Source organism: Rutilus rutilus (assembly GCF_951802725.1).
Source record: "Rutilus rutilus genome assembly, chromosome: 13".
In the NCBI taxonomy this organism is placed as follows: Eukaryota; Metazoa; Chordata; class Actinopteri; order Cypriniformes; family Leuciscidae; genus Rutilus; species Rutilus rutilus.
Window position 1 is genome coordinate 29,062,642 of NC_140218.1, and position 23,131 is coordinate 29,085,772.

The following is a 23,131-nucleotide window of genomic DNA, read 5'->3' on the forward strand; positions in this document are numbered from 1 at the left end:
TTTGAGGACAAACCTGTCTGCCTCAAGTCCTCAAATATCAACTAATTCAGTAGGAAAATTACAGCCGAGTCCAAAACCCGGAGCAGGGCATGAAGGCTTTCGCAAAACAAGTCCTCTTTCTCTCACCCTGATCTGACTCGTCCAAGCCTGAGCATGTAATGTGTACCAAACAATTTTCTCATCTTCACTGAGCATCGAGATATGGCCCATATTATCAAATGACATCCAAAGCAATTTGCCGTTTTGCAAGTCCTCGGTTCCTTAGCGGACTGAGATTTACACACGGTTAAGAGGGATGATTTTAGATCTGAAAATGTTTCCATTCCATTTACAACGTAATTAAATTGACCTCAAAAGCTTGACTAGAATATTAGTTTGGCTTATAGAGGCCAATGCGTGAGGAATATAAATTTGCACTATTTATGTTGCACACAAAGGAATGGGCGTGACTTTTGCGAGCATGTGTTTGTACGCAGTACAGAGAGCCGGTGTGTACTTAGATGTGTGGAGTCTTGCACTTGATATTTGATCTGTGGGGTTGGGTCAGCAAGCGCAGTTATTTCTGTTGGAGCCCCAGGTAGCAGGGCTGGCAAACAGAGAGGATGAGAGAGTGCCTCGAGAGTTAAGTAGGTAAACTCGCGCTAAGCTGATGCAGATCTCCGCGAATTCCCCTCCCTCTCTCCTTCACTTTATCCCTTCTTCTCCACACTTCAGAAGACCTTGGGGCACCCCCCCATCCCAACACACTCGCACACACACTTACAATTTAATCCTCATTCTGCCACCAAGGTCAATTCAATTATCCTGTTTTCTTAAAGTGTGTGTGTGCCCATTTCACAGTCGGCCTGCACAAATACACCAGAGATTAGAGCTGCCACACTTTTAATGATCTACATACCTATAAGCAACTGTATCTGAGACAGGTAGGGCCTCTTCCCCGCTTGCTAGCGTGATCTGTTCCTCAGCACGGATTTTGTTTTTAGGTTGATGAGGCTGCCTCGCGTCCCATGTGTCTTTCCGAAGTTAATGAGGAAATTAGTTTTTTCAACCCCAAATTCCCCACCTCAATCTGTAGTTTGTCATGCTGCTATACTATTAGTGTTACAACAATAATTTTCATCTTCATCAGAGTTCTATTTCTATCTAGGTTTGAATTATACATTCAAACACGGTGGTAAAGTATTCCAGAAGATCTGACTCTCACGGGAATCGACGAGGCAGTGCTTGCATGTGATAAAGTTGCGTCCAAAATCGCACACTGTCTGAAAAAGCACTACATTTGATGAGGAATGAGCTTTGTGAGTGTTAAAAAGGTATGTTGCACATAGTATGAATGTAATCCGGATGTACTACATCTGCCACCTACAGCGTCAGTAGTGTGCTTTACTGCCATTAACAAATCCTCTCCCGTGGCCTCATGGGATAGTAAAGTGTCCATTGGATGCGCACTTCAGAATCTCGCCGGAAGTAGGTGGTCACCTGGGTACTTTTCGCCTACTGTTTTATGAATACTACAAATTTGGACATATTACTCATTTCATGTTTTGTTTTTCACCTACACTCTTAAAAATAAAGGTTCAAAAAGGCTTTTTTAACAGCAATGCCATTAAAGAACCATTTTGGGAACAGTTAATAGCCTAAAATAGCCTTTTTTCTTAATGTGAAGAATCTTTTTTGTGAAAAAACCTTTGTTGAATGGAAAGATTCGATGGATGTTTAAGGTTCTTCATGAAACCGTAGATGCCAATAAAAAGTGAGTGCATGCATATTCAGATGCAGAGTTAGTGCCTTCTGCAAGACCTAACATACTTTCATTAAAAGGTAAACAATCGGCTCAGTGATGTTGTCAAATGTTTTCCAGTGAATGTGATATAATGATACTAATAAAGTAAGCAATAAAGCAACCAATTCAGCAATCCTACCTGGAATGTCCTGGTTGCCGTAGCTCCAGCCAGAGGTGGAGAGCATGGACGGTAACGGAGAAGCTGTCCGACTGTCCCCTTCGTTCTGTTGGGTTATATGCCTGACTGTGTCCTTGTTCTTGCGGTTCTTCCTGCGGCCCGAGCCAGGGGGTTGCCAGCCCCCCTCTCCTCTTCCACCTTGCTCTCCGGGTGTGCCTTGTGCCCCTCGGCCAGCCCCGTCTTGCAGATTGGAGGGGGAGACCTGCTCCTCTTTGACTTGGACAGACCGGTAATCAGCAGGCCACAGGGGCTGCAAACAAGCATCCTCCTGGCTCTCATGGCTTTTGGGTTCCTGGTCCTCTTTGCCGTAGTTGCTACCGCCTTCATGGCAGCTAGCGATGGCTGAGTCTCCAGATGAATTTGCCGGGCTAGTGCGCCTGGCCAACCACGGCGAGGAGCTGCGGGCAGAGATCATGGACGCCAGTGCCTCCGAGGCTCCGCCCACACCAGGCCCAGCCCCGCCTCCAATAGAGCTCACCACGTTGCCCATCTCAATATCCGCTAGTTCATCCGCGAGCTCTGAGCGAATGCTGATGTCTAGCGCTGCCTTGATAAAGCCGTGACACGCCTGCACTATGTCGGTCATTTGAAGGTAGCTGGCGGCCGACATCACCTCGATCACATTCTTGCTTGTGAGCGCCAAGTGGGCAGAGTACATGAAGTCAAGGATGGTCTTGAAACCTTGGGCCGTGACAATGTCCAGGTGCGTGATGGTGGCCTGCTGCTCTGAAACCTTCTTCACCTGGCAATAAAGTGTCTTGAAGTAGCGGCTGCTGCCCAGCAACACGTTCTTGTGCGCCTTGAAGATCTTGCCCTCCACGATCACACACACGTCGCACAGGATGCCGTGCTGCCGCTGCTCGTTCAGCTCCCGCAGGAGCTGCCGGTAGTGCGACGTGATCTCCATGTCTTCCTTCCGGTTATTCATTGGACTAACGGGTGACTGCTTCTCCTGAACAGAGTCTGGCGGAAGACAACATACAATACAGAAACTCTGGTTAGTACAGTTGCAGTAGATGCAGGAAATAGACCACAAGTTCCTACAGCTTACACTAGTATACACTTTGTAGATTACTGTGAAACAGTTGGCATTAATAAACATTTTAAACAGTAGTATGGCACATTGTTTTCACACATTATGACCACATTATGTTCCATGAGAATGGTATCCAAGTATCACTATCTTAAAAAACATAAAACCTGTTATTTAGCATTTTGCAATTCAAGATTTCAGAAAATGTATTTAAAAAATTAAGCTGGACAGAACATTAATTTTCAGCATAATGCTGATGACCACAGAAAATAATAAGCACAAAAAACATACAGTAATCCACCATGAAGGTCATATCTTTGTTAAAGCACTTAAATTCAAAGTCTAAATTATTTTCTGCGGTAATCAACATTATACAGCAGATTCGGTTTTGAGCTTGTATTGACAGAGTCAAAAAAGAGAAATAACAGCTAACATCTGCCAGTTAATTTGTCACATTAGAAATGCGATGTCAGATTTAGAGCACGGCATTGTGGGATACAATATTGTGTGCAATGTGCTCTATTGTTTGCTGCACATTTCGGCAATACGGGTATTCTATAAATACAGGCAATTCACATACTGTGCACAGTATACATACTACATACTTCAAGAACAGTACAATAATATGCTAATCCAAACACAGCCAATGAACCAGAGTAAGAAGTAGGCCCAGATGAACCAGGAATCTGCAGACTTTTCCTCCACGTTTTTTTTTTTTTGCACTACTTTGGGAAGAAATATACCAGATTGTGTGAAATGTATTTGGTAAAATGTGTTAAATGGAGCTGAGAGTACTTCAATGGTAGCTGACAGCATTATCAAATTAGTCGAATTATTTAATAAATGAAAAACACAATTCTGCAGAAACGCAGATTGCATGTGAGCCTGGCAATCAGGAAATATTTCTTCATTTTAAGGTGTCCAAATCTGTGTGGCAAACAGCTTTAAGATGTTTAAGTAGTGAGACAATTGACAGTCCCTGACACTGCTGGTAACCGCTTATGCATTTCGAAGAAACCTTAAGATTAATATTAAATCAAGAGAAGAATTGCATTTTCAAAATCTAGGAATTCTCACTTATCACCGAAAACCTGCCTCCATAAAAGACGCCTACCAGCACAAAACCTGGCAGAAGAAATTGACCATAGCTTTGAGTTGTTATTACTGAGGTCTTCTATCTCTGTAAAAAGTCATTTAAGCACTAAATGTCACTAAAATGCCATTCTGAAGCAGGTGACATGCATTGGCCAGCTCTGATGGCTTGAGGCTGATTGTCTTCTGGACTACAGCCATCACCTTTCCTCGCTAAAAATGAATTATCTGTTTGGCAGCTCCATTTTCCACTTTATTATTCAACTAACTCACAAAATGGTAATTAAATGAAACAATTTAGCAACAAAAAAGAGAAAAGTGAGATGAGGAGAGGCGATGATTGTGTTTAAGTGCTTTACACACTCACTGGGTGATTTTATTTGGCAGCTAATAAAGCGAACAGAGAGAAACATCATGATTAAAGGGTTGAACAGTGAACACCTGAGCATCTCTGCTATAATCATTAAGATAGAGAGATGGGGGAGGAGAGCTAGATGAGGTTATGCATTGTTCTTGAATGTGCACAGAGGAAAGAGAGAGAGAGAGAGAAACACAAAACATACACTCAACTGGGAAGAGGGAAAAGCATAGGGATGAATCTCACAAAAACAGTAAAAAAAAATTCTTGGTTATAATTCTACCCCAAAAACAACAAAATAATATTTAAAATAAAAATAAGCCTTTTTTAGGGCAATTTTTGCAACATGAGATTATTTTCATGACAGTTAAACACATGAACTCACAATTCTCAGTAGCCTTCAGTAATCTAAAAAATTGCATTACTGCAATAAAAAAACAAACAATTTTTTTAATAATTATTTAAAAAACTTTGTCAGTGACTTTGTCTGTTTTTGCTCCACAAACAAAAATCACTTGTATTCATGAATGATTCAGATATGGGCTGAGCGAATGATTCAATGACTCGTTTATACTGTAAATACAGTCACTTGTTTTGTTCCTAAATGAAACAGTGGTTTTGATTAAATCAGATGAGACTGAATTAAGTCTGTTTGAACACACAGACACTGAATTGCAATTCAATTAAAACTGAATGCCAATTTCAAATTGCTAAATCACAGTAATGAGAATTCGACTATTTTCCACATTACAGGAATGGGGACTGGGCCGGAAAATTGTCTTAATGGTCATACAATTGTGCTTGATCTTTTTGAACATTAAATATGATCCAGTCTTTGTAAGATTCACCCACAGACTGATTCATGACAGCAGATGCCTGTACTAGCATCTCTTGCTAACCGCCAAGCCATGATTTCACCGACGCCTCACTGAGGCCCTGTCCCTAAGCCACACTTTCCCGACGTAACGCCACTTTGACTGCCGAGTAGAAGTCTGCTGCGGAGCAAAGGTGCGCATCGAGGGCGCATATAGCGAGCACCCTTCTGAAACCTACAATGACAAATGGGACACCTTAAGCTCTCGTGGACTTAACAGACACGTGCACGCGGCGGCCATTGTAAATCACAAGGCCGCAAGTTCACATGAAGTGTAGCATTTGGGACAGGCCCTGAGATGCGACTTCCCACAGAACATGCACTACATATTCACACATACGCAGATATCCCCACTAGGCTACTAGCATCCTCTATGAGCAGCACAGAAACCGTCCTGGTTGGGGCTAAATCGCAGGGACGTGGAGTGTTATCAAATGGGGCCATGATTTTGTTTTGTGAGCGTTCAGGCTGTCAGCTCACATCGGGCCGGCTGCAGCGTGACAGCTCCCGTTCGCTATAGTGACAGCAGCGTTTGCTGCGGGGCCGGCACACTTCAGGTCATGTTTAGGAAAGTTCCTCTCAACCTGATGGCTTGTAAGATCAAATCAATCCTCTGCCTCTCCCATGTCCACTTGTACAAATACACCTTACTTGGAAGACTGAAAGAAGAAGAGACTGACATTGACAAGTGACTTTTTTTTCTTTTTAATAGTTTTAAGTTAGCCTCCAACTGCTTCGCTTGAGGCTTTTTTGATTCGATTGCCGTAGTCCGACTTGCTCTAAAGAACAACAACTGAACAATGTCGCCGATGTAAAGGGATAGCTCACCTAAAAACTTTTCCTCACACAAACATATCAGATGTATTCAGAAGACTAGGAACATGAGTCGCATAAACCATACTTTTATGGTTCGTTTTGTCCTTTTTAGGACAATCTTTACTTTTGTGTTCCACTTGAGAAAGAAAATTCATACAGGTACGTTTTTGGGTGAGAAGTATTTTCTAACATCTGAATATCGTTTTATCAAAACCAATTAATTTTCCTCTGACAATGAGGATACGCTCAGTAAATAACGGCACTCTGCACCCCAGACACACCAAATTAGGAAGTTCTTTTCATGTAACTATTCAGAACTACTTCAACTGTGCAACCAACAATGAATATTAATATCTTTTCGTTGGCCGACTGAGTTACATGGCAATCTGGGCAATCAAGTGCAAAACAACAACAAACAAACAACACAATTGACAGACGTGCAACACGGCTAAACGCTGAATGAGACAGAATGCAGTCGGACTAATCAGATTTTCTGCTTCACTGGAACTAGACGGATCTGAAGCTTAAGGAAGAGTACGACAAAAAGGAAGAGTATGAAAAGAGAAACAGCAGGGTCACATTACCTTAGAGAACTCTACAGAGCCCCGAGCGGACGTGCAGGTGCAAGAACATATTTTACAATTCATATTTTTGGAAAAGGATATATGCAAGGAGGGGCTGATTCCAGACCAATACTTTGAGATGTCTATAAACGCTCACTGAAATAACCATCAAATTAAAGACTGCGTGCTTTTCTAATCGCGGGACTTGATTTTATGCTTTGGGAATTGGTTGGATAGTGAAAGTGGTTTTGATGTAACCGATGAAATAATGTGCACCGATTCGTCATTCGCCACATGACCAGGGATATCATGGGGTCAATTTTGATGTTGTTCTTCAAAAGAAGGCTGATGGCTTTAAATTAAGCTCTCTGACTACATACGATAACAGATAAATTGGCCAAAAGAAAAGCCATTTAAAACTACATAATCTAACAGTGTCGTTCAGATGATTATACATGATTGGAAGCAATTACTTTAATAAGGGTCGATAACCACTATCCATCAATATTTTACCACCAGGAGCACAACATCATGATATTATCTACCCTGACTATTGAGTTCACCGCAGCCCAGCTTGTGTCCGCACCAAAATAGAAGGTGTAAGAAGTGGTAGTAGTAAGGTTAAGGTTAGGGTTAGGCCTCTAATGGGATTGGAGGGAAGAAATGTGCAAAGAATGGAGGCTAGAGCAACATAAGTCTCTGAGGATAGAGTGTTAAAAACTGCCACCACCGCTTACAGTTCCTGTCACCAGCAAAAACTCAGATCTGGAGTGACTGGGTTCCTCCGGCCAAGAAAACACACACACACACACATTCATACAAACACCCATGCATTATGTCTATGCTCTTCCCTGTTTTTGTTGAGGTGGTTCTGATATTCTTGGAGGGGATGGGGGAAACAAGGCCATCTTTCTTTCTTTTGCTTTTCGTTTCTGTTCATTATGCTGGGAAGGACAGTCGTGACATGCGAGGAGGTGGCGGAAATAGGAAGGGTGGGAGGAAGAAGGAGACAGCGAGCGCTCAGAGGGTGTAAGTCATGTATGCGTCAGTGTGTTTCTCAGGCAGCCAGTCATTTTAAACCACTCAACTGGACATCAGGGCCATTATCCGAGGGGTTAATCCCCAATTTCACAGAGCTGGCTACAGGAAAAGTGGAACAAAAAGGGTGCAGCCCTTTATAATAGCACAAAATGTATGCTACAACTGTAGGAAGAAGAAAAAGTTTAAAAAGAAAGGCAAGTCTGAAACTTTTTCAGAAGTTCATGAAAGTTTTATGATGTTTTATGATAAAATAGCTCAATTTAATTAGGGAAAGACTACAAGCGTACCCTTAAATTGGCTTTCCAGATGGTGGTAAAACCATTAATTGACTCAACTAACAGCTGTTTAAATGTGGTCTGACCGAGTAAATGACTCATTAAACGAGGAGTATTGGTATTAAAAGATTAGCCAAATAAAACAAAATAAACAGAAAATGAGAATTAAGCACAGCTTTAAATAAATATGATTACAAGCGCTACGCTGGGGTATCTCTTTAAAGCATCTGAGAAATAAAAAAAAGAATGTTGTGTTACAACAAATTTAGAGATAAATGAGCTGAGGATAAAAGGTGGATGCATTTAGTCTCGCTATTTATAACTATTAGGATAGCAATATAAATAGACACAAGCAATTGATGAGGATAAAAAAAGGTGTTTTGGATACACTGCGTTGATAAATACTAGATGATTACTACTTATAATTATCAAATCTAAAGCTTATCAAATTGTATTAAAATATTAATTATAATAAATAAGCATTTCTGAATGTACATTAATGTACTTATACTGTATTATTACGCAACAACGTTTGTCAAAGAAAGTTTTAACACGTGATACCAAAGTGTTAAATAAATGTAACTGATAAAAGTAAGGTAAGTTTCATACCAAGTTTGATTATTTCACTCTCAAAGCAAGCAGATAAGTAGAGTTACGATATGTTCTTTGGCACAATCTGTTCTAGGTACGATTAATAGATAGGCTTAAATAACATGTGGGACTTTGGTGAAATTAATTTGACCGCAGCAAGAGCAACTCAGAATCTCAGATGCTTTATGTGCTGCCATTTTGCTGGTGTTTTCAGCACTTAAATGTTTTAATAGAGACTGCCAATCAATTCAAATTGAATAGAATAATTGTATAATAAGCTGACTAATTAATCAAAATTATTGCAGTTAATTGCATATATCAATATTTGCTGAAAAAAAGCTTCCAAAATAAAGATAATTCAAAGATATTCAGATTTTACAGATCCATTAATTTGATCAAAAGTGACAGTAAAGACATTTATAATGTTACGAAAGATTTCTATTTCAAATTAACACAACAATAAAAATCACGATTTCCACATAGAAATATTAAGCAGCAAAACTGTTTTCAACATTGATAATCAGAAATGTTTCTTGAGCATCAGATCAGCGTTTCAGAATGATTTGTGACACTGAAGACTGGAGTAATGATGCTGGAAATTCAGCTTTGATCACAGGACTAAATTACATTTTAAAATATATGAACATACATACAAACAAAGAAAATCTTGGATATGTTAAGCCAAAATCCTAGAGTTCTCTGGACCATATATCTCTGCATAGACTGAGCAGCACTATCTCAGTGTCTGTCTTTAGGCCAGACTCCAGCTGGCCCAGGTGACAAGAGCCTGTCACACCACTGAGAATGTGACAAGAGCGGATCTAAAAGGCTTTGAGAGTCTTAACCCTCCGCTCAGCTCCACCCGGCTCAGCACCTCTTCCCTCCCCACCCACGTCCTCCTTTACCTCCTCCTGAGCATTAAGCCGGAGCGGTGAAGGTGAGTCCGTGCTGGAAAGCTGGATAGGTCAGAGTGTCGGGTGAGTGGTGTGAAACCGGGACAGGGAGACTGTAGTGTTTACCGGTTCACATCAAGGCCTTGTCCCTCAGTGCTCTCTGCTAAACTGCGGTCCTGCAAGGTTTCATCCTGAACTTCTCACTGAGACTTTGCCCTGAGCTAGCTTGCTAAAAATTAGCATTGAGCTTCAAGTATTCCCTCATCCACTAATGGCAAGTTTTGTACTAGTGTAGTAACATTCGAGCAATTTTTACAACTGCCATGTACATTTATCCATTTGTTAACACTTTACTTCGATGGTCCACTTTAGACATTCTACGAACTATAAGTAACTTCGTAAGCAACTTATTCCACTAACCCCAGCCCTAAACTAACAGTCTACTGATACTCTAATGAGAGTTGATTGACGTGTAGAATGTCTAAAGGGGACTATCAAAGTAACCAATACTTTTATCCAAAATGACTTACATTGCATTCAAAGTAAACATTGTTGAGCAGCTCCTGCATTCCCTGTGAATCAAACCGACATCTTTGATGTCGCTAGCGCCATGCTTTACTGTTTGAGCTACAGTAAACAGTTCCACACCCAAGCAGAAAAAGGAAATGCATTAATCACGTCCTTTATATCAAATATAGATATTTTATGTGTTCGGATGTTACATGATGGCAGAAAGATCGAAATTAATGTCATCATATCCATGAGTCTTTCCCATAAAATAATTTGTACTTTTTGCCGTTTAGTTCACACTACAGCATAAAAAGTTGTACTTTCACATTTAAAACAATAAATATTTAATAAATAAAAAAATTGCTGAGTATTCCACAGCAATTAATATTCATGAGCAAAGCTTTCAGAATCGAGTCACTCACTACTACCTTTACAGCGGAAATAATTTGACATTTTTTGCCATCAAGCAAACACCCTTAATTTGAAAGTTTGGATGTGTCAGCGTGACTAATTAACACTCATGAGAAAAATTGCCATAACATGACTCAAGTTTTTGCCATCATTCATATGGTTTGCTGCTACTTTTACAGCAGGAGAGCCGCTATGATTCAAATTTGGCAAGTTGGCAATGCAATGTATGCGGCTGAACAGTCCCAGAATATGGCTATTTTTATTGTAACATTTTTCTATTTTACTATCAACTGAAGTACAGGTACTTTGGACGCTCGTACTTCCATGCAAACTCACAGGCACACAAAGGCCTTATCTCTACTCTTTAGTAATGCTCTGGCACACTTTTCCCTAACGCCTGGTGAACATTTCCATTCATCTCCGCTTCGAAAGACTGCGACAAACTCCCTCCCCAGAAAGTATGCTGGCAATGCCTGTGCGTTACAGAAACACTGCCCTTCTCTCACTGCATTGGTCTCTGAATGATCACAGAATCAAAACACATCACCATTATTTATGCCTTTCCCCTTGAAAACAGCCACTTTTTCCTCTAACCAATGGAAAGGATTCTGGAAAAAGTGTGTAAAGTTCATGCCAAGGCAAAAGGCAGTTAACCTGTTAACCCTTAAAACTGTACCTGGCAGAGGCACTTTTTGCAGCGTGAGCTATCTGGCCTTTGTCCTCCATCTTTCTCTCACTCCTTCCCTCCCTCTTTCCCGCTGTCCTAGTGTATTTCTGGGCTATTCACTGCCTCGGAGGCCCTGAAGCCAGCCGCGTCTCCAGTGGAGGCTCCCTCTCTGACAACCCGGGGCTTAGCCTAAATTCTCTCGCTATTAAAAGCTGTGAAATGCAAATAATGAAACATCTCATTACCACTGTAGGAAAATGAAAAGAGAAAATGGTAGGGGGGAAGATAGAGGGAGAGTGAAAAAGAGCGAGAGAAGGGAGGTTAGCAGGAGATAACCTGACAGAGTGTCTTTTGTTTCACCAGAGCTGGTGTTATGGAGGGAGTCAAGATTGGATTTGCCAGTAAAATAAACAGGGGTGGATCCTGGAGTAATGTTCTGGGGTGACTTACGGTCGTAGAGATGATGGCATGAGGACACACACACACACACACACACACACACACAAGAGATCCGGGAGCTAACTGTCCATACGGGTTACACTTAAAATGCTGTATGTATTCAGTATGCAAAGTGAGTTTGAGGAGACGGGTGCACATGGGAGAGTCCCTAGGGGGTCCTAAAAACCTCTGTGTGGGGTCTTGGTTGTCACATATCTCCTCCTATTACCAGCAACAAGGCAATGGATGGGTGAATCACACCTGTCAAGAACATGTCCACATGTCCAGGTCACATTTCATCCCACAATCAAAAGAAAAAAACATATTGTGCAGATATTATTATAATACCATTAAGATGTTTGCACATTATTTTAGTGACACAAATTCTCATTAAAATATTTCTCACTGGTGATTAGGGTAAAGGCAGTAAAACAAATATTACCATGACCAATTATTTACAATATGCTTGGTTGTTTCAACCCATATTTGGGTCAAATATGGACAAACCCAACCGTTGGTTTAAATTTTTAAATAAAATATGAACAAATCCAATCACTGGGTTGAAAAATATATATATATATATAAAAAAAAAAAATGATATTCCGCCACTGAATAAAACAATTTAAAAGATAATTGCGACTCTTTATCTTGAAATTCTGACCTTTTATATCACGCAATTCGGAGAAACAAAGTCAGAATTGCCATATGTAAATGCACAATCGCGGGAAAAATAGTCAGAATTGTGAGATAAAAAGTCGCACTAACTTTTTAAGGCACAAGCTTTTCATAATTCTTGTATTACAGTTATGATAATTAAATTAATTGTGGGATAAAGTACTTAACTGGCATAAAAATATCACGATGCAAAAAACTGGCCTAAAAATGTTTCAATTTCTTTATGCTCTTTAAGTATATATTAAGTTTTTTGGGTGAAATCTGATCAAGACATGTTTTTGACTGTTTTTTGTGAGTCACTCATTTCATTCATTGTAAAAAAAAAAAAAAAACATTAAGTAAATTTAAACTGCACAAGATAGAGAATAGAGAAAATATTTTAATATATCTTATCTTTAAAACTCCTGAACTTTTACTATTTCAGCATCAGTGCACTAAATTGAGTTGTTAGTAGTACTAATAAAACAGCAAAACTTTTATTAATACCTTAATTAAAGCTACAAAATAATATCTTAATATCTCACACTATTTTGCTTTTCAAGTAAATATATGTTGTTTTAAGTTTATTCTGGAAAAAAAGAAATTCACAAGAAATTTTCACGCAATGCGTGTTATGATACTGCAAATGAGACGATTACAGGGATGGGTTAAATTGAATTGAATGAATGAGTTTGTGTATCTTCATGTTCGCTGAGGGACGGGCTCACTTAAACGCAGAGTTGAGAGGTTGATGACAAGCTAGTTACTGAGTGGGAGACAAATTCCAGCACGATCTCCACCTCTTCCTTCTCTTTCGCTGTCTTGCTTTCTCCCACTTAATTTTTTTTTTCTCTGAGTGTACACTCACATTAACACACACACACACACACACACAGAGTCATCGTTTCAAATCCACCAAATGGTGTGCCGATGACTCCCTAAAGCTCGGGCTGCCGCTACTCACGAATCGACGACTCATCTTTAACACCTTCCTGGAGCTTGCACCGTGAGAGGTGTCACAACAAACTGGCGTTGTCACGCTGCACTGAAGCAAGGCGTTCCTGTAAGCACACACTCCTGTGCGCGCACACACCAACACACAACCTCACACACCATGCTGTGACAAGCCATTATCACAACAGGAAGGCTCATCACCGCCAGATAGGTCCACAAATTCAAACTTCACAGAATGATCCGCTGAATCCTGCTTTTCATTTTTATACTTCATAAAACATTTTTAGCATTGCACTTGTTTTGTGCAGTTGCAATTTAGTTTTTTATGTCCATTGTCCACCCCCTATGCACATATGCATTTATATACACATGGACGGATGGATGGATGGATGGATGGATGGATGGATAGCAAACTCTCAAATTCTTGTTCTTTTTAAAAGTAAGATTTAGAGGCTTTTAAAGTTCCAGATTCAAACCTCCACACACACACACACACACACGTCCTGGCATGAGGTGTCTGTCAGGAAGCTAATTGTCATAATCAGGAACACTGGCTCCTGTCAATGACTCAGAGAGAGAGAAAAAGAGAGGAATAGAGAGAAAGAGAGGTGCAGGTGGACAGAAAGGAGGGGGTGTATGTAGCGTGACTGCTGGGCTGTCAACAAAACATTGGCATCCTTCTGAAAACCATCCGTACTGGATAACCCCGAACTAACAGCTCGCCAAATACTAAAATGATGGGGAGAGAACAGGAGGAGGTGGCAGAGAAGAGAGACAGATAGACGGTGAAAGAAAGAAGAGAATGGAAAACAGCATGACCTCACAGCTTATTAACGAACTGTTGCTCCTCTTCAAATCGCTGATCATGACATTAAAAAAGCTCTCTCTTTCTTTACAGGTGTGACATTCAACTAGCATTATGAAACAGATCTTTGAAAATGACACTTCAAACAGGTTTCCTTGAACACTCCGCCATCTGCTATTGGTCAGACAAACTCATAGCTCCGCCCCTAACTGAAGTCATTGGTTAAGCCTCTGTTGCGGTGGTCGAAGGCTGGTTGAAGGCTCAAACAAACAGAGCGATGTTTTGAAAGCATCATAAAGAGCCACAGTTTATACTTTTCATGGAAAATCAACTTACAAATGCCTTCATTATAGCTGACTCTGTATATTAAGAAAACCATTTTAACATCCAAAAGATTACTCACTTCTCAAGTCCCTCACTAGCAACTCAAAACTTTATAAAATGTTTCCCAAAAGTTATGTTTCACTTGAATGGTTGCGGCATTGGCTGGTTAAGATCTAACAAGCCGTGCTAACAAGCCAAACTCTATGCCTCGGTCAGGACTTCCTTGGGTAATTGATACTGTAGGGCTCAACATTAAAGGGTAAGTTCAACCAAACTACCTGTGACACTTCAAAAAGTTCATAAAGAGATTGTAAAACTAATCCATATGAATTGAGCGGTTTAGTCTGAATTTTCTGAAGAAACACGATCACTTTATATGATGAACAGATTGAATTTAGGCTTTTATTCACATATAAGCATTAATAAACTCACACATCAGTTGTGGTAAATGTAAGCTCAAGCATTTTCACTTGATGTGCAAGAACCAATGCGGTTCATTCTCGTGTTACGCATCACGTTTGAGCTTCTGCAAGAACCAATGAGGTTCATTCTCGTGTTACGCATCACGTTTGAGCTTCTGCAAGAACCAATGAGGTTCATTCTCGTGTTACGCAGCACGTTTGAGCTTCTGCAAGAACCAATGCGGTTCATTCTCGTGTGTAACGCATCACGTTTGAGCTTCTGCAAGAACCAATGCGGTTCATTCTCGTGTGTAACGCATCACGTTTGAGCTTCTGCAAGAACCAATGCGGTTCATTCTCGTGTGTAACGCATCACGTTTGAGCTTCTGCAAGAACCAATGCGGTTCCTTCTCGTGTGTAACGCATCACGTTTGAGCTTCTGCAAGAACCAATGAGGTTCATTCTCGTGTTACACATCACGTTTGAGCTTCTGCAAGAACCAATGAGGTTCATTCTCGTGTGTAACGCATCACGTTTGAGCTTCTGCAAGAACCAATGAGGTTCATTCTCGTGTTACGCATCACGTTTGAGCTTCTGCAGGAACCAATGAGGTTCATTCTCGTGTGTAACGCATCACGTTTGAGCTTCTGCAAGAACCAATGAGGTTCATTCTCGTGTTACACATCACGTTTGAGCTTCTGCAAGAACCAATGAGGTTCATTCTCGTGTTACGCATCACGTTTGAGCTTCTGCAAGAACCAATGCGGTTCATTCTCGTGTGTAACGCATCACGTTTGAGCTTCTGCAAGAACCAATGAGGTTCATTCTCGTGTTACACATCACGTTTGAGCTTCTGCAAGAACCAATGCGGTTCATTCTCGTGTTACACATCACGTTTGAGCTTCTGCAAGAACCAATGAGGTTCATTCTTGTGTTACACATCACGTTTGAGCTTCTGCAAGAACCAATGAGGTTCATTCTCGTGTGTAACGCATCACGTTTGAGCTTCTGCAAGAACCAATGAGGTTCATTCTCGTGTTACACATCACGTTTGAGCTTCTGCAAGAACCAATGAGGTTCATTCTTGTGTTACACATCACGTTTGAGCTTCTGCAAGAACCAATGCGGTTCATTCTCGTGTGTAACGCATCACGTTTGAGCTTCTGCAAGAACCAATGAGGTTCATTCTCGTGTTACACATCACGTTTGAGCTTCTGCAAGAACCAATGAGGTTCATTCTCGTGTTACGCATCACGTTTGAGCTTCTGCAAGAACCAATGAGGTTCATTCTCGTGTGTAACGCATCACGTTTGAGCTTCTGCAAGAACCAATGAGGTTCATTCTCGTGTTACACATCACGTTTGAGCTTCTGCAAGAACCAATGAGGTTCATTCTCGTGTTACGCATCAGGTTTGAGCTTCTGCAAGAACCAATGAGGTTCATTCTTGTGTTACACATCACGTTTGAGCTTCTGCAAGAACCAATGAGGTTCATTCTCGTGTTACACATCACGTTTGAGCTTCTGCAAGAACCAATGAGGTTCATTCTCGTGTTACGCATCAGGTTTGAGCTTCTGCAAGAACCAATGAGGTTCATTCTTGTGTTACACATCACGTTTGAGCTTCTGCAAGAACCAATGAGGTTCATTCTCGTGTTACACATCACGTTTGAGCTTCTGCAAGAACCAATGAGGTTCATTCTCGTGTTACACATCACGTTTGAGCTTCTGCAAGAACCAATGAGGTTCATTCTCGTGTTACACATCACGTTTGAGCTTCTGCAAGAACCAATGAGGTTCATTCTCGTGTTACGCATCACGTTTGAGCTTCTGCAAGAACCAATGCGGTTCATTCTCGTGTGTAACGCATCACGTTTGAGCTTCTGCAAGAACCAATGAGGTTCATTCTCGTGTTACACATCACGTTTGAGCTTCTGCAAGAACCAATGCGGTTCATTCTCGTGTGTAACGCATCACGTTTGAGCTTCTGCAAGAACCAATGAGGTTCATTCTCGTGTTACACATCACGTTTGAGCTTCTGCAAGAACCAATGCGGTTCATTCTCGTGTTACACATCACGTTTGAGCTTCTGCAAGAACCAATGAGGTTCATTCTTGTGTTACACATCACGTTTGAGCTTCTGCAAGAACCAATGAGGTTCATTCTCGTGTGTAACGCATCACGTTTGAGCTTCTGCAAGAACCAATGAGGTTCATTCTCGTGTTACACATCACGTTTGAGCTTCTGCAAGAACCAATGAGGTTCATTCTTGTGTTACACATCACGTTTGAGCTTCTGCAAGAACCAATGCGGTTCATTCTCGTGTGTAACGCATCACGTTTGAGCTTCTGCAAGAACCAATGAGGTTCATTCTCGTGTTACACATCACGTTTGAGCTTCTGCAAGAACCAATGAGGTTCATTCTCGTGTTACGCATCACGTTTGAGCTTCTGCAAGAACCAATGAGGTTCATTCTCGTGTGTAACGCATCACGTTTGAGCTTCTGCAAGAACCAATGAGGTTCATTCTCGTGTTACACATCACGTTTGAGCTTCTGCAAGAACCAATGAGGTTCATTCTCGTGTTACGCATCAGGTTTGAGCTTCTGCAAGAACCAATGAGGTTCATTCTTGTGTTACACATCACGTTTGAGCTTCTGCAAGAACCAATGAGGTTCATTCTCGTGTTACACATCACGTTTGAGCTTCTGCAAGAACCAATGAGGTTCATTCTCGTGTTACACATCACGTTTGAGCTTCTGCAAGAACCAATGAGGTTCATTCTCGTGTTACGCATCACGTTTGAGCTTCTGCAAGAACCAATGCGGTTCATTCTCGTGTGTAACGCATCACGTTTGAGCTTCTGCAAGAACCAATGAGGTTCATTCTCGTGTTACACATCACGTTTGAGCTTCTGCAAGAACCAATGCGGTTCATTCTCGTGTGTAACGCATCACGTTTGAGCTTCTGCAAGAACCAATGAGGTTCATTCTCGTGTTACACATCACGTTTGAGCTTCTGCAAGAACCAATGAGGTTCATTCTCGTGTTACGCATCAGGTTTGAGCTTCTGCAAGAACCAATGAGGTTCATTCTTGTGTTACACATTTTTGCAAGAACCAGTGAAGTTTGTTCTCACGCGTAAAGCAGGTTCAGTTGAGCTTCTGTTTACCACAACAATGTTTAAATGTGAATCAAAGCCTAAATTCAATCTGTTCATCATATGAAACGATCCAGTCTCTTCAGAAAATTCGGACTAAACCGTTCAATTCATATGGATTCATTTTCAATCTCTTTATGAACTTTTTGAAGTGTCAAAATGGTAGTTCATTCTCTTGGAACAGAAAGCTCTCAGATTTCATCAAAAAGATCTTCATTTGTGTTCCGAAGATGAACGAAAGTCTTACGGGTTTGGAACGACATGAGGGTGAGTAATTACTGACAGAATTTTCATTTTTGGGTGAACTAACCCTTTAAGGGTTTTTTCAGCTACTTCACTCAACATTTGTATTTTATTTTATTGTTTTAAAAATAAAGCTCACTAAATGTTATAAGATTTATGATTAAAACTAGAAAATAACAATAAAAATGTATGTATATTATTAAATTTTTATGCAATTTTACATAAACTGGCCTTGTTTCAGGTATGTTCCGATTTTTTTACTGAAAAAGATTTTAAAAATAGTGATTCAAAAGTGAAAGTAACAGTACCCTTTTCATTCTCACTCTGACGCCATGCCATCTATATCGTCGAGCCCCATATTAACTCATATGATGTGTTTCTGTCGTTCAGGGGCATTTTCACACCTTCGTCTTCTGTCTGCTGAGGACTAAAGGGGAAAAGATGAAGAGAAACACAACTGTGGCTATACTTAGAAGGTTTGACAGTTTGTGATCACAACATAGAAAAAGAAAAAGAAGTGAGCGAATGAGTGAGAATGGAAAAAGAATGAGAGTCCAGGAAATTAGTGATTGTATGGGTCTTACAAGTCACATCACAGATTTAATGCACTTTATATTAACCCATAAAACATTATGTATCAACCTTCCACAAGGCTGATATGACCCTACTAAATAATTCATTATCTCTAAGAGCTTCTTTTGTTTCATATTTGATAATCAAGTGTAGCTTAACAATAGCCAGTGTTTTTACCCAGGATTGTGTTTCCATGGTAACCACGAGTGTGGCCAAGAGTCAACCCTGTCACCACACGCTTCGCTCCTGTCCCATACTGTCTGTTTTTCCTTCTTTTGTACATTTCCCCATACGAAGCCTTGACAGAATGGCTCAGGTGTCTCCTGCTGAACTGCAGACGCTAACATCACTCGATTAACAATGGATAGATTATCCGAGCGATGTACATCGTGCTGCATGAAGGGATAACAGGGCTAGCGTGTTGCTCTGGTGATCACGATCATTCTGCGACACCGCCCACCTCACAAACCTAATTTTAAAGAAAGTCACACATTCCCACGTTGTGAGGTGGCAGTATCGAGTGTCCAACCAACACTTTCTCTGATCAACCCCTTGGGTGGGTTGGGAGGGACGAGAGGACCTTAATTTCATTCCTTTCCTCTCATGTCGTTTTACAAAAGTAAAAAACCCCAAATGCTGTGATGGCACTTTGTGTATTTAACCATGATGACTAAATCATGTTCAACAATCATAAAAAAAAAAAAAAAAAAATCGTCAGTGGATCACGTCAGAGCTATGGGCTCTGAAAAGTTCAGATAAATAATAAAATAATAATATAAAATTTTATAAAAAAAATTATATATATATAAAAATAAAATAATAAAAAGTGTTCACATGTAACCCATTCCTCCTTGGAAAAACTTTGCAAAGTCAGTGGGGGCTGCCAGAGGGTGTTAGGAGATTTGAAAAATAAAATAAAATAAAATAAAATAAAATAAAATAAAATAAAATAAAATAAAATAAAATAAAATAAAATAAAATAAAATAAAATAAAATAAAATAAAATAAAATAAATAAAATAAAAGTTTTCACATCTAACCCATTCCTTCCTAAAACTCAGAGACAATTGCTACAAAGTCAGTGTGAGTTTCCAGAGGTGTAAGGAGGTTTGAAAAATTCAGATAATAAAATAATAATAATAATAAAACACAATAAATAATAAGCACTGAAAAAAAAAGAAAAAAGAAATAAAGAAAAACATTTACTAAACCACAAAGTGTGTCAATGTTCACAGCCAACCCATTCCTCTGACACAATGGCTGCACACACTTTCCATGCAGCCTGGCATGGCTGCGCTCACCTGGCAGTTCAAGCTCGGAAAGCAGGGTGTGGAAGCTGGAACCAGGGCAAGATCAGGGCTTTTATTTAATCTAGAAGATAAGAAAAGAAAAATGGGGCCATGGAGGGCACACAGGTACTATTTTCAACACCCCATGTCCTGGGCTAACAATCACTGGAAAGCCAGATCTGGTGATCAAGGAGTCAACATGAAGGACACAGTACAAAGCTGACTGACATCGTCCATCACAGTGACAACACAAGTTTTGCAGTATATTATTCAGATGTTCCACCAACTGCAATTTTTGCCTATTGTAACAGTGTGCAGATCCAAGTTGTTATTGAAGTTCTTTGACAACTGACAAGCAGAGGAAAATTACAGCGAAAGCGGCAGTCCCGCGACACGCCAGAGCACGAAGGCCGGTTTCTGCCCGCGCAATCGCGGTTCGAGAGTTTCCCATATGAGACACTTATCCATCTGCCGCAAATGTACCTCTTCACCGTGATGAATATTTCATGTTCTGATGGCACTTTTAAGACAGGACTAATTAACGAAAACTAGTTGATCTGGCATACGTTAAATCAGTTCAATTAAAAGCACGCAGGCAAATGCTACATGCTAATAGCAGGAGCAGAGGAATAATTGTACGTTGAGGGGGAAGTGCTGAATGTTAAACAGGCCCTGTTAACAGCACTTTAGCACTTGGCAATGAACTCCTCTCAGGATTACACCGACCCTTGATAATGGACTAATGCGGATCGGCACATCATACAATACAATACATTTGGAAAAATCAGAGGCCTTCCAATGGCCATGACATATCTACAGATCTGATAGACGGTGACATTGCAAACGGATTTAAACCCAGTTGGGGATTTGGGAACTTATACCAACTTTGACTTTTGGGTTTGGGAATTTTCTAAGCTAGCATTTAGACACCGATCTAGATGGTTCTGAAGAAAGGAAGCCTTCACCCTAACAATCATTCCAATGGCTTTCTACAATTCACAGCGAGAAGGAAATGTGTTCTGTGGTATTGTGGAGTAAATGTGTTAGCGCTAGGAGCGTCTCCACCCTCCCTTAATGGTTAGCTCTTGGCAGACAAGATGGGATGAAAAGTATAGAGACAGACTAAACCATCTTATGAAAAATAAACAGAGCTTTTAAGAGACAGACAAAAGTGCTATGGAAAGTGGGCAACCCACTGTCCACCGATTCACCTGAGAACGTTTGAAATGGTAATGGCCTTCCTGTCCAAAACTGAATGCTAACGTAAAGCCGCTTCTTTTTTACTCCATTGGTTTTTTGTCGTATCTCAATTGTTACTTCTCGACAGAAACGGTTTTCATTGATGAGCACATTTGTGTGTCATTTTCCCCAAAAAAATTGTAATACTTATTCCAGCTTAATATGCAGAGACAGCTGTAAGAATGGCATTTTAGGTTGATGTCTCTCTGGTGCTTTCAAAACATTGCTCTGTTTGTTTGAGGATACTGATCAGGGGTGTGTTTCCCAAAGCCAACTATGGTTGCAAGTTCCGTCGTTACCAACACAATTCAACAGAACTTGCGACCACAGTTGGCTGATGATGCTTCTGGGAAACACACCCCAGACCAATACAGTAACACTGACTCAACCAATGGCGTTTTGGGGCAGGATTGTCTGTTTGTCCAAACAATGGACATCCCATAAAAGCTCTGATGGGAGTGGAAAGTTCTGCGCGTGATCTACTGACGACACACAAATGCATAATGCAACAAGGTCAGCAGCAAAAATAACCCTGTCCATGCCTTTTCAGCGCTTATTAGTAAATCCCGACAGTAGTTTTTTAACACCAAAAGAGGGTTTGTGCTAACGCAAGTTGTTAGCTAATCTGGCCCTTAATATTTTTAGGGTAAAGAGTTTGTTAAAATCCCTTAAATCTAATTTGGGGATAACAGTACTTATGATGCTTTCATGAGAATTCATCAACATCTATTGGACTTGGACTTGAACTATTGGACTGTATATTACGAGCATACCATGAGACATTTAAAGGCTCAACAAAACTGTTCTAAACCAAAACTACTACACATCAGTGCAAAACTAACTAGTTTAAAGAGTAAAACTGTAACTTTAACCCTGTCAAATGTTCATTTTAAATAACCTGACTGTTCCCCGATAGTGAGTTTTACAAAAAAATGAGGCAAAATAAGTGTGAAAGCATGCAAAGATTGCATAATCCATTGGGAGAAATGAATATGGCACTGCAACATTATTCTGTATGTGTGTAATATGTATATAAACAGTAAACTTTTATTATAGTCAGGGTTGCAATGACTGCAGTTCCCATGGAATTGCTTCAGATTTTTTCACAGGTTTAAGGTTTGACATATTGCATATATTGTATTTGACAGAAATGCTTTGTATTGAAACATTTTACTCAACCGATTCATAGTCTTCTAATTATAAAACTGTGCTAGATGACTGTAGGAGTGTGCAGAAATGTATGACAAGGAGCAAGAAGAAGAAGTATTTTTTAAACTAAAAATAGTTTCTTTTTGACCATTCAATCCACTTATTAAGTCAATAATGAAAACAGACTATGTTTATGATTAATACTATACAGTGTCGAAGCTAAAATAGCATAACAGTGACTAAAATATTACTATTTTAGGTATTGGAATGACATATTTTGGTCACACTTTATTTTTAACAGTGTAATTATACATGTAAGTGCCGAGTGATATTAATTAACAACATGTACTTACTACATTAGGATTAGTGGCATGTAATTATGCATAATTTACTGTTATCACAGCAGTAAGTACATGTAAGATTTGTAACAAGGGCACTGTAAAATAAAGTGTTACCCATACTTTTAGTTACGGTAGGTCATTGGACTAGTCTTTGGGTAGTTTTGGTAAGCAACCCTTATCATAATACTTTGTGTTTTGGATGTCTATGGCATGTGATGTCACACTGTCCTCAAAACTCAAATGTGTGAAAAGTTAGAAAGCGTCACAAATACATGCCAGTAGGTTCCATATTTACTTCATTCAATACTCGCATATGAAGCTCAGTAGGGATGTACATTAGATAAAGTCTACTTACTCTAAATCCCTAATCACCACGTTAAAAGGGCTGAAGAGGATGAAGACAAGTATGGTTTTAACTGGTGAGGGTTAGCATACCTCCCTGTGTGTAAACATCCTGTATTTAAGACCACGTGTGGTCAGA

General features: G+C 40.1%; 1 protein-coding gene across 4 annotated transcripts in view; it reads right to left on the bottom strand.

The window, feature by feature from the left end:
• Positions 1-23,131, bottom strand: part of zbtb46 (zinc finger and BTB domain containing 46) — a 76,404-nt gene that overhangs the window by 47,878 nt on the left and 5,395 nt on the right. For 2 of the 4 annotated variants that reach the window (XM_084427879.1, XM_084427878.1), the window contains exon 2: positions 1,923-2,924. In XM_084427879.1, the coding sequence (XP_084284005.1) occupies positions 1,923-2,889 (967 nt within the window). In that variant the 5' untranslated portion in view covers positions 2,890-2,924. Of the gene's footprint in view, positions 1-1,922; positions 2,925-18,368; positions 18,480-23,131 lie in introns of those variants that run through there. The other 2 variants (XM_084427881.1, XM_084427880.1) reach the window with 2 other exon arrangements.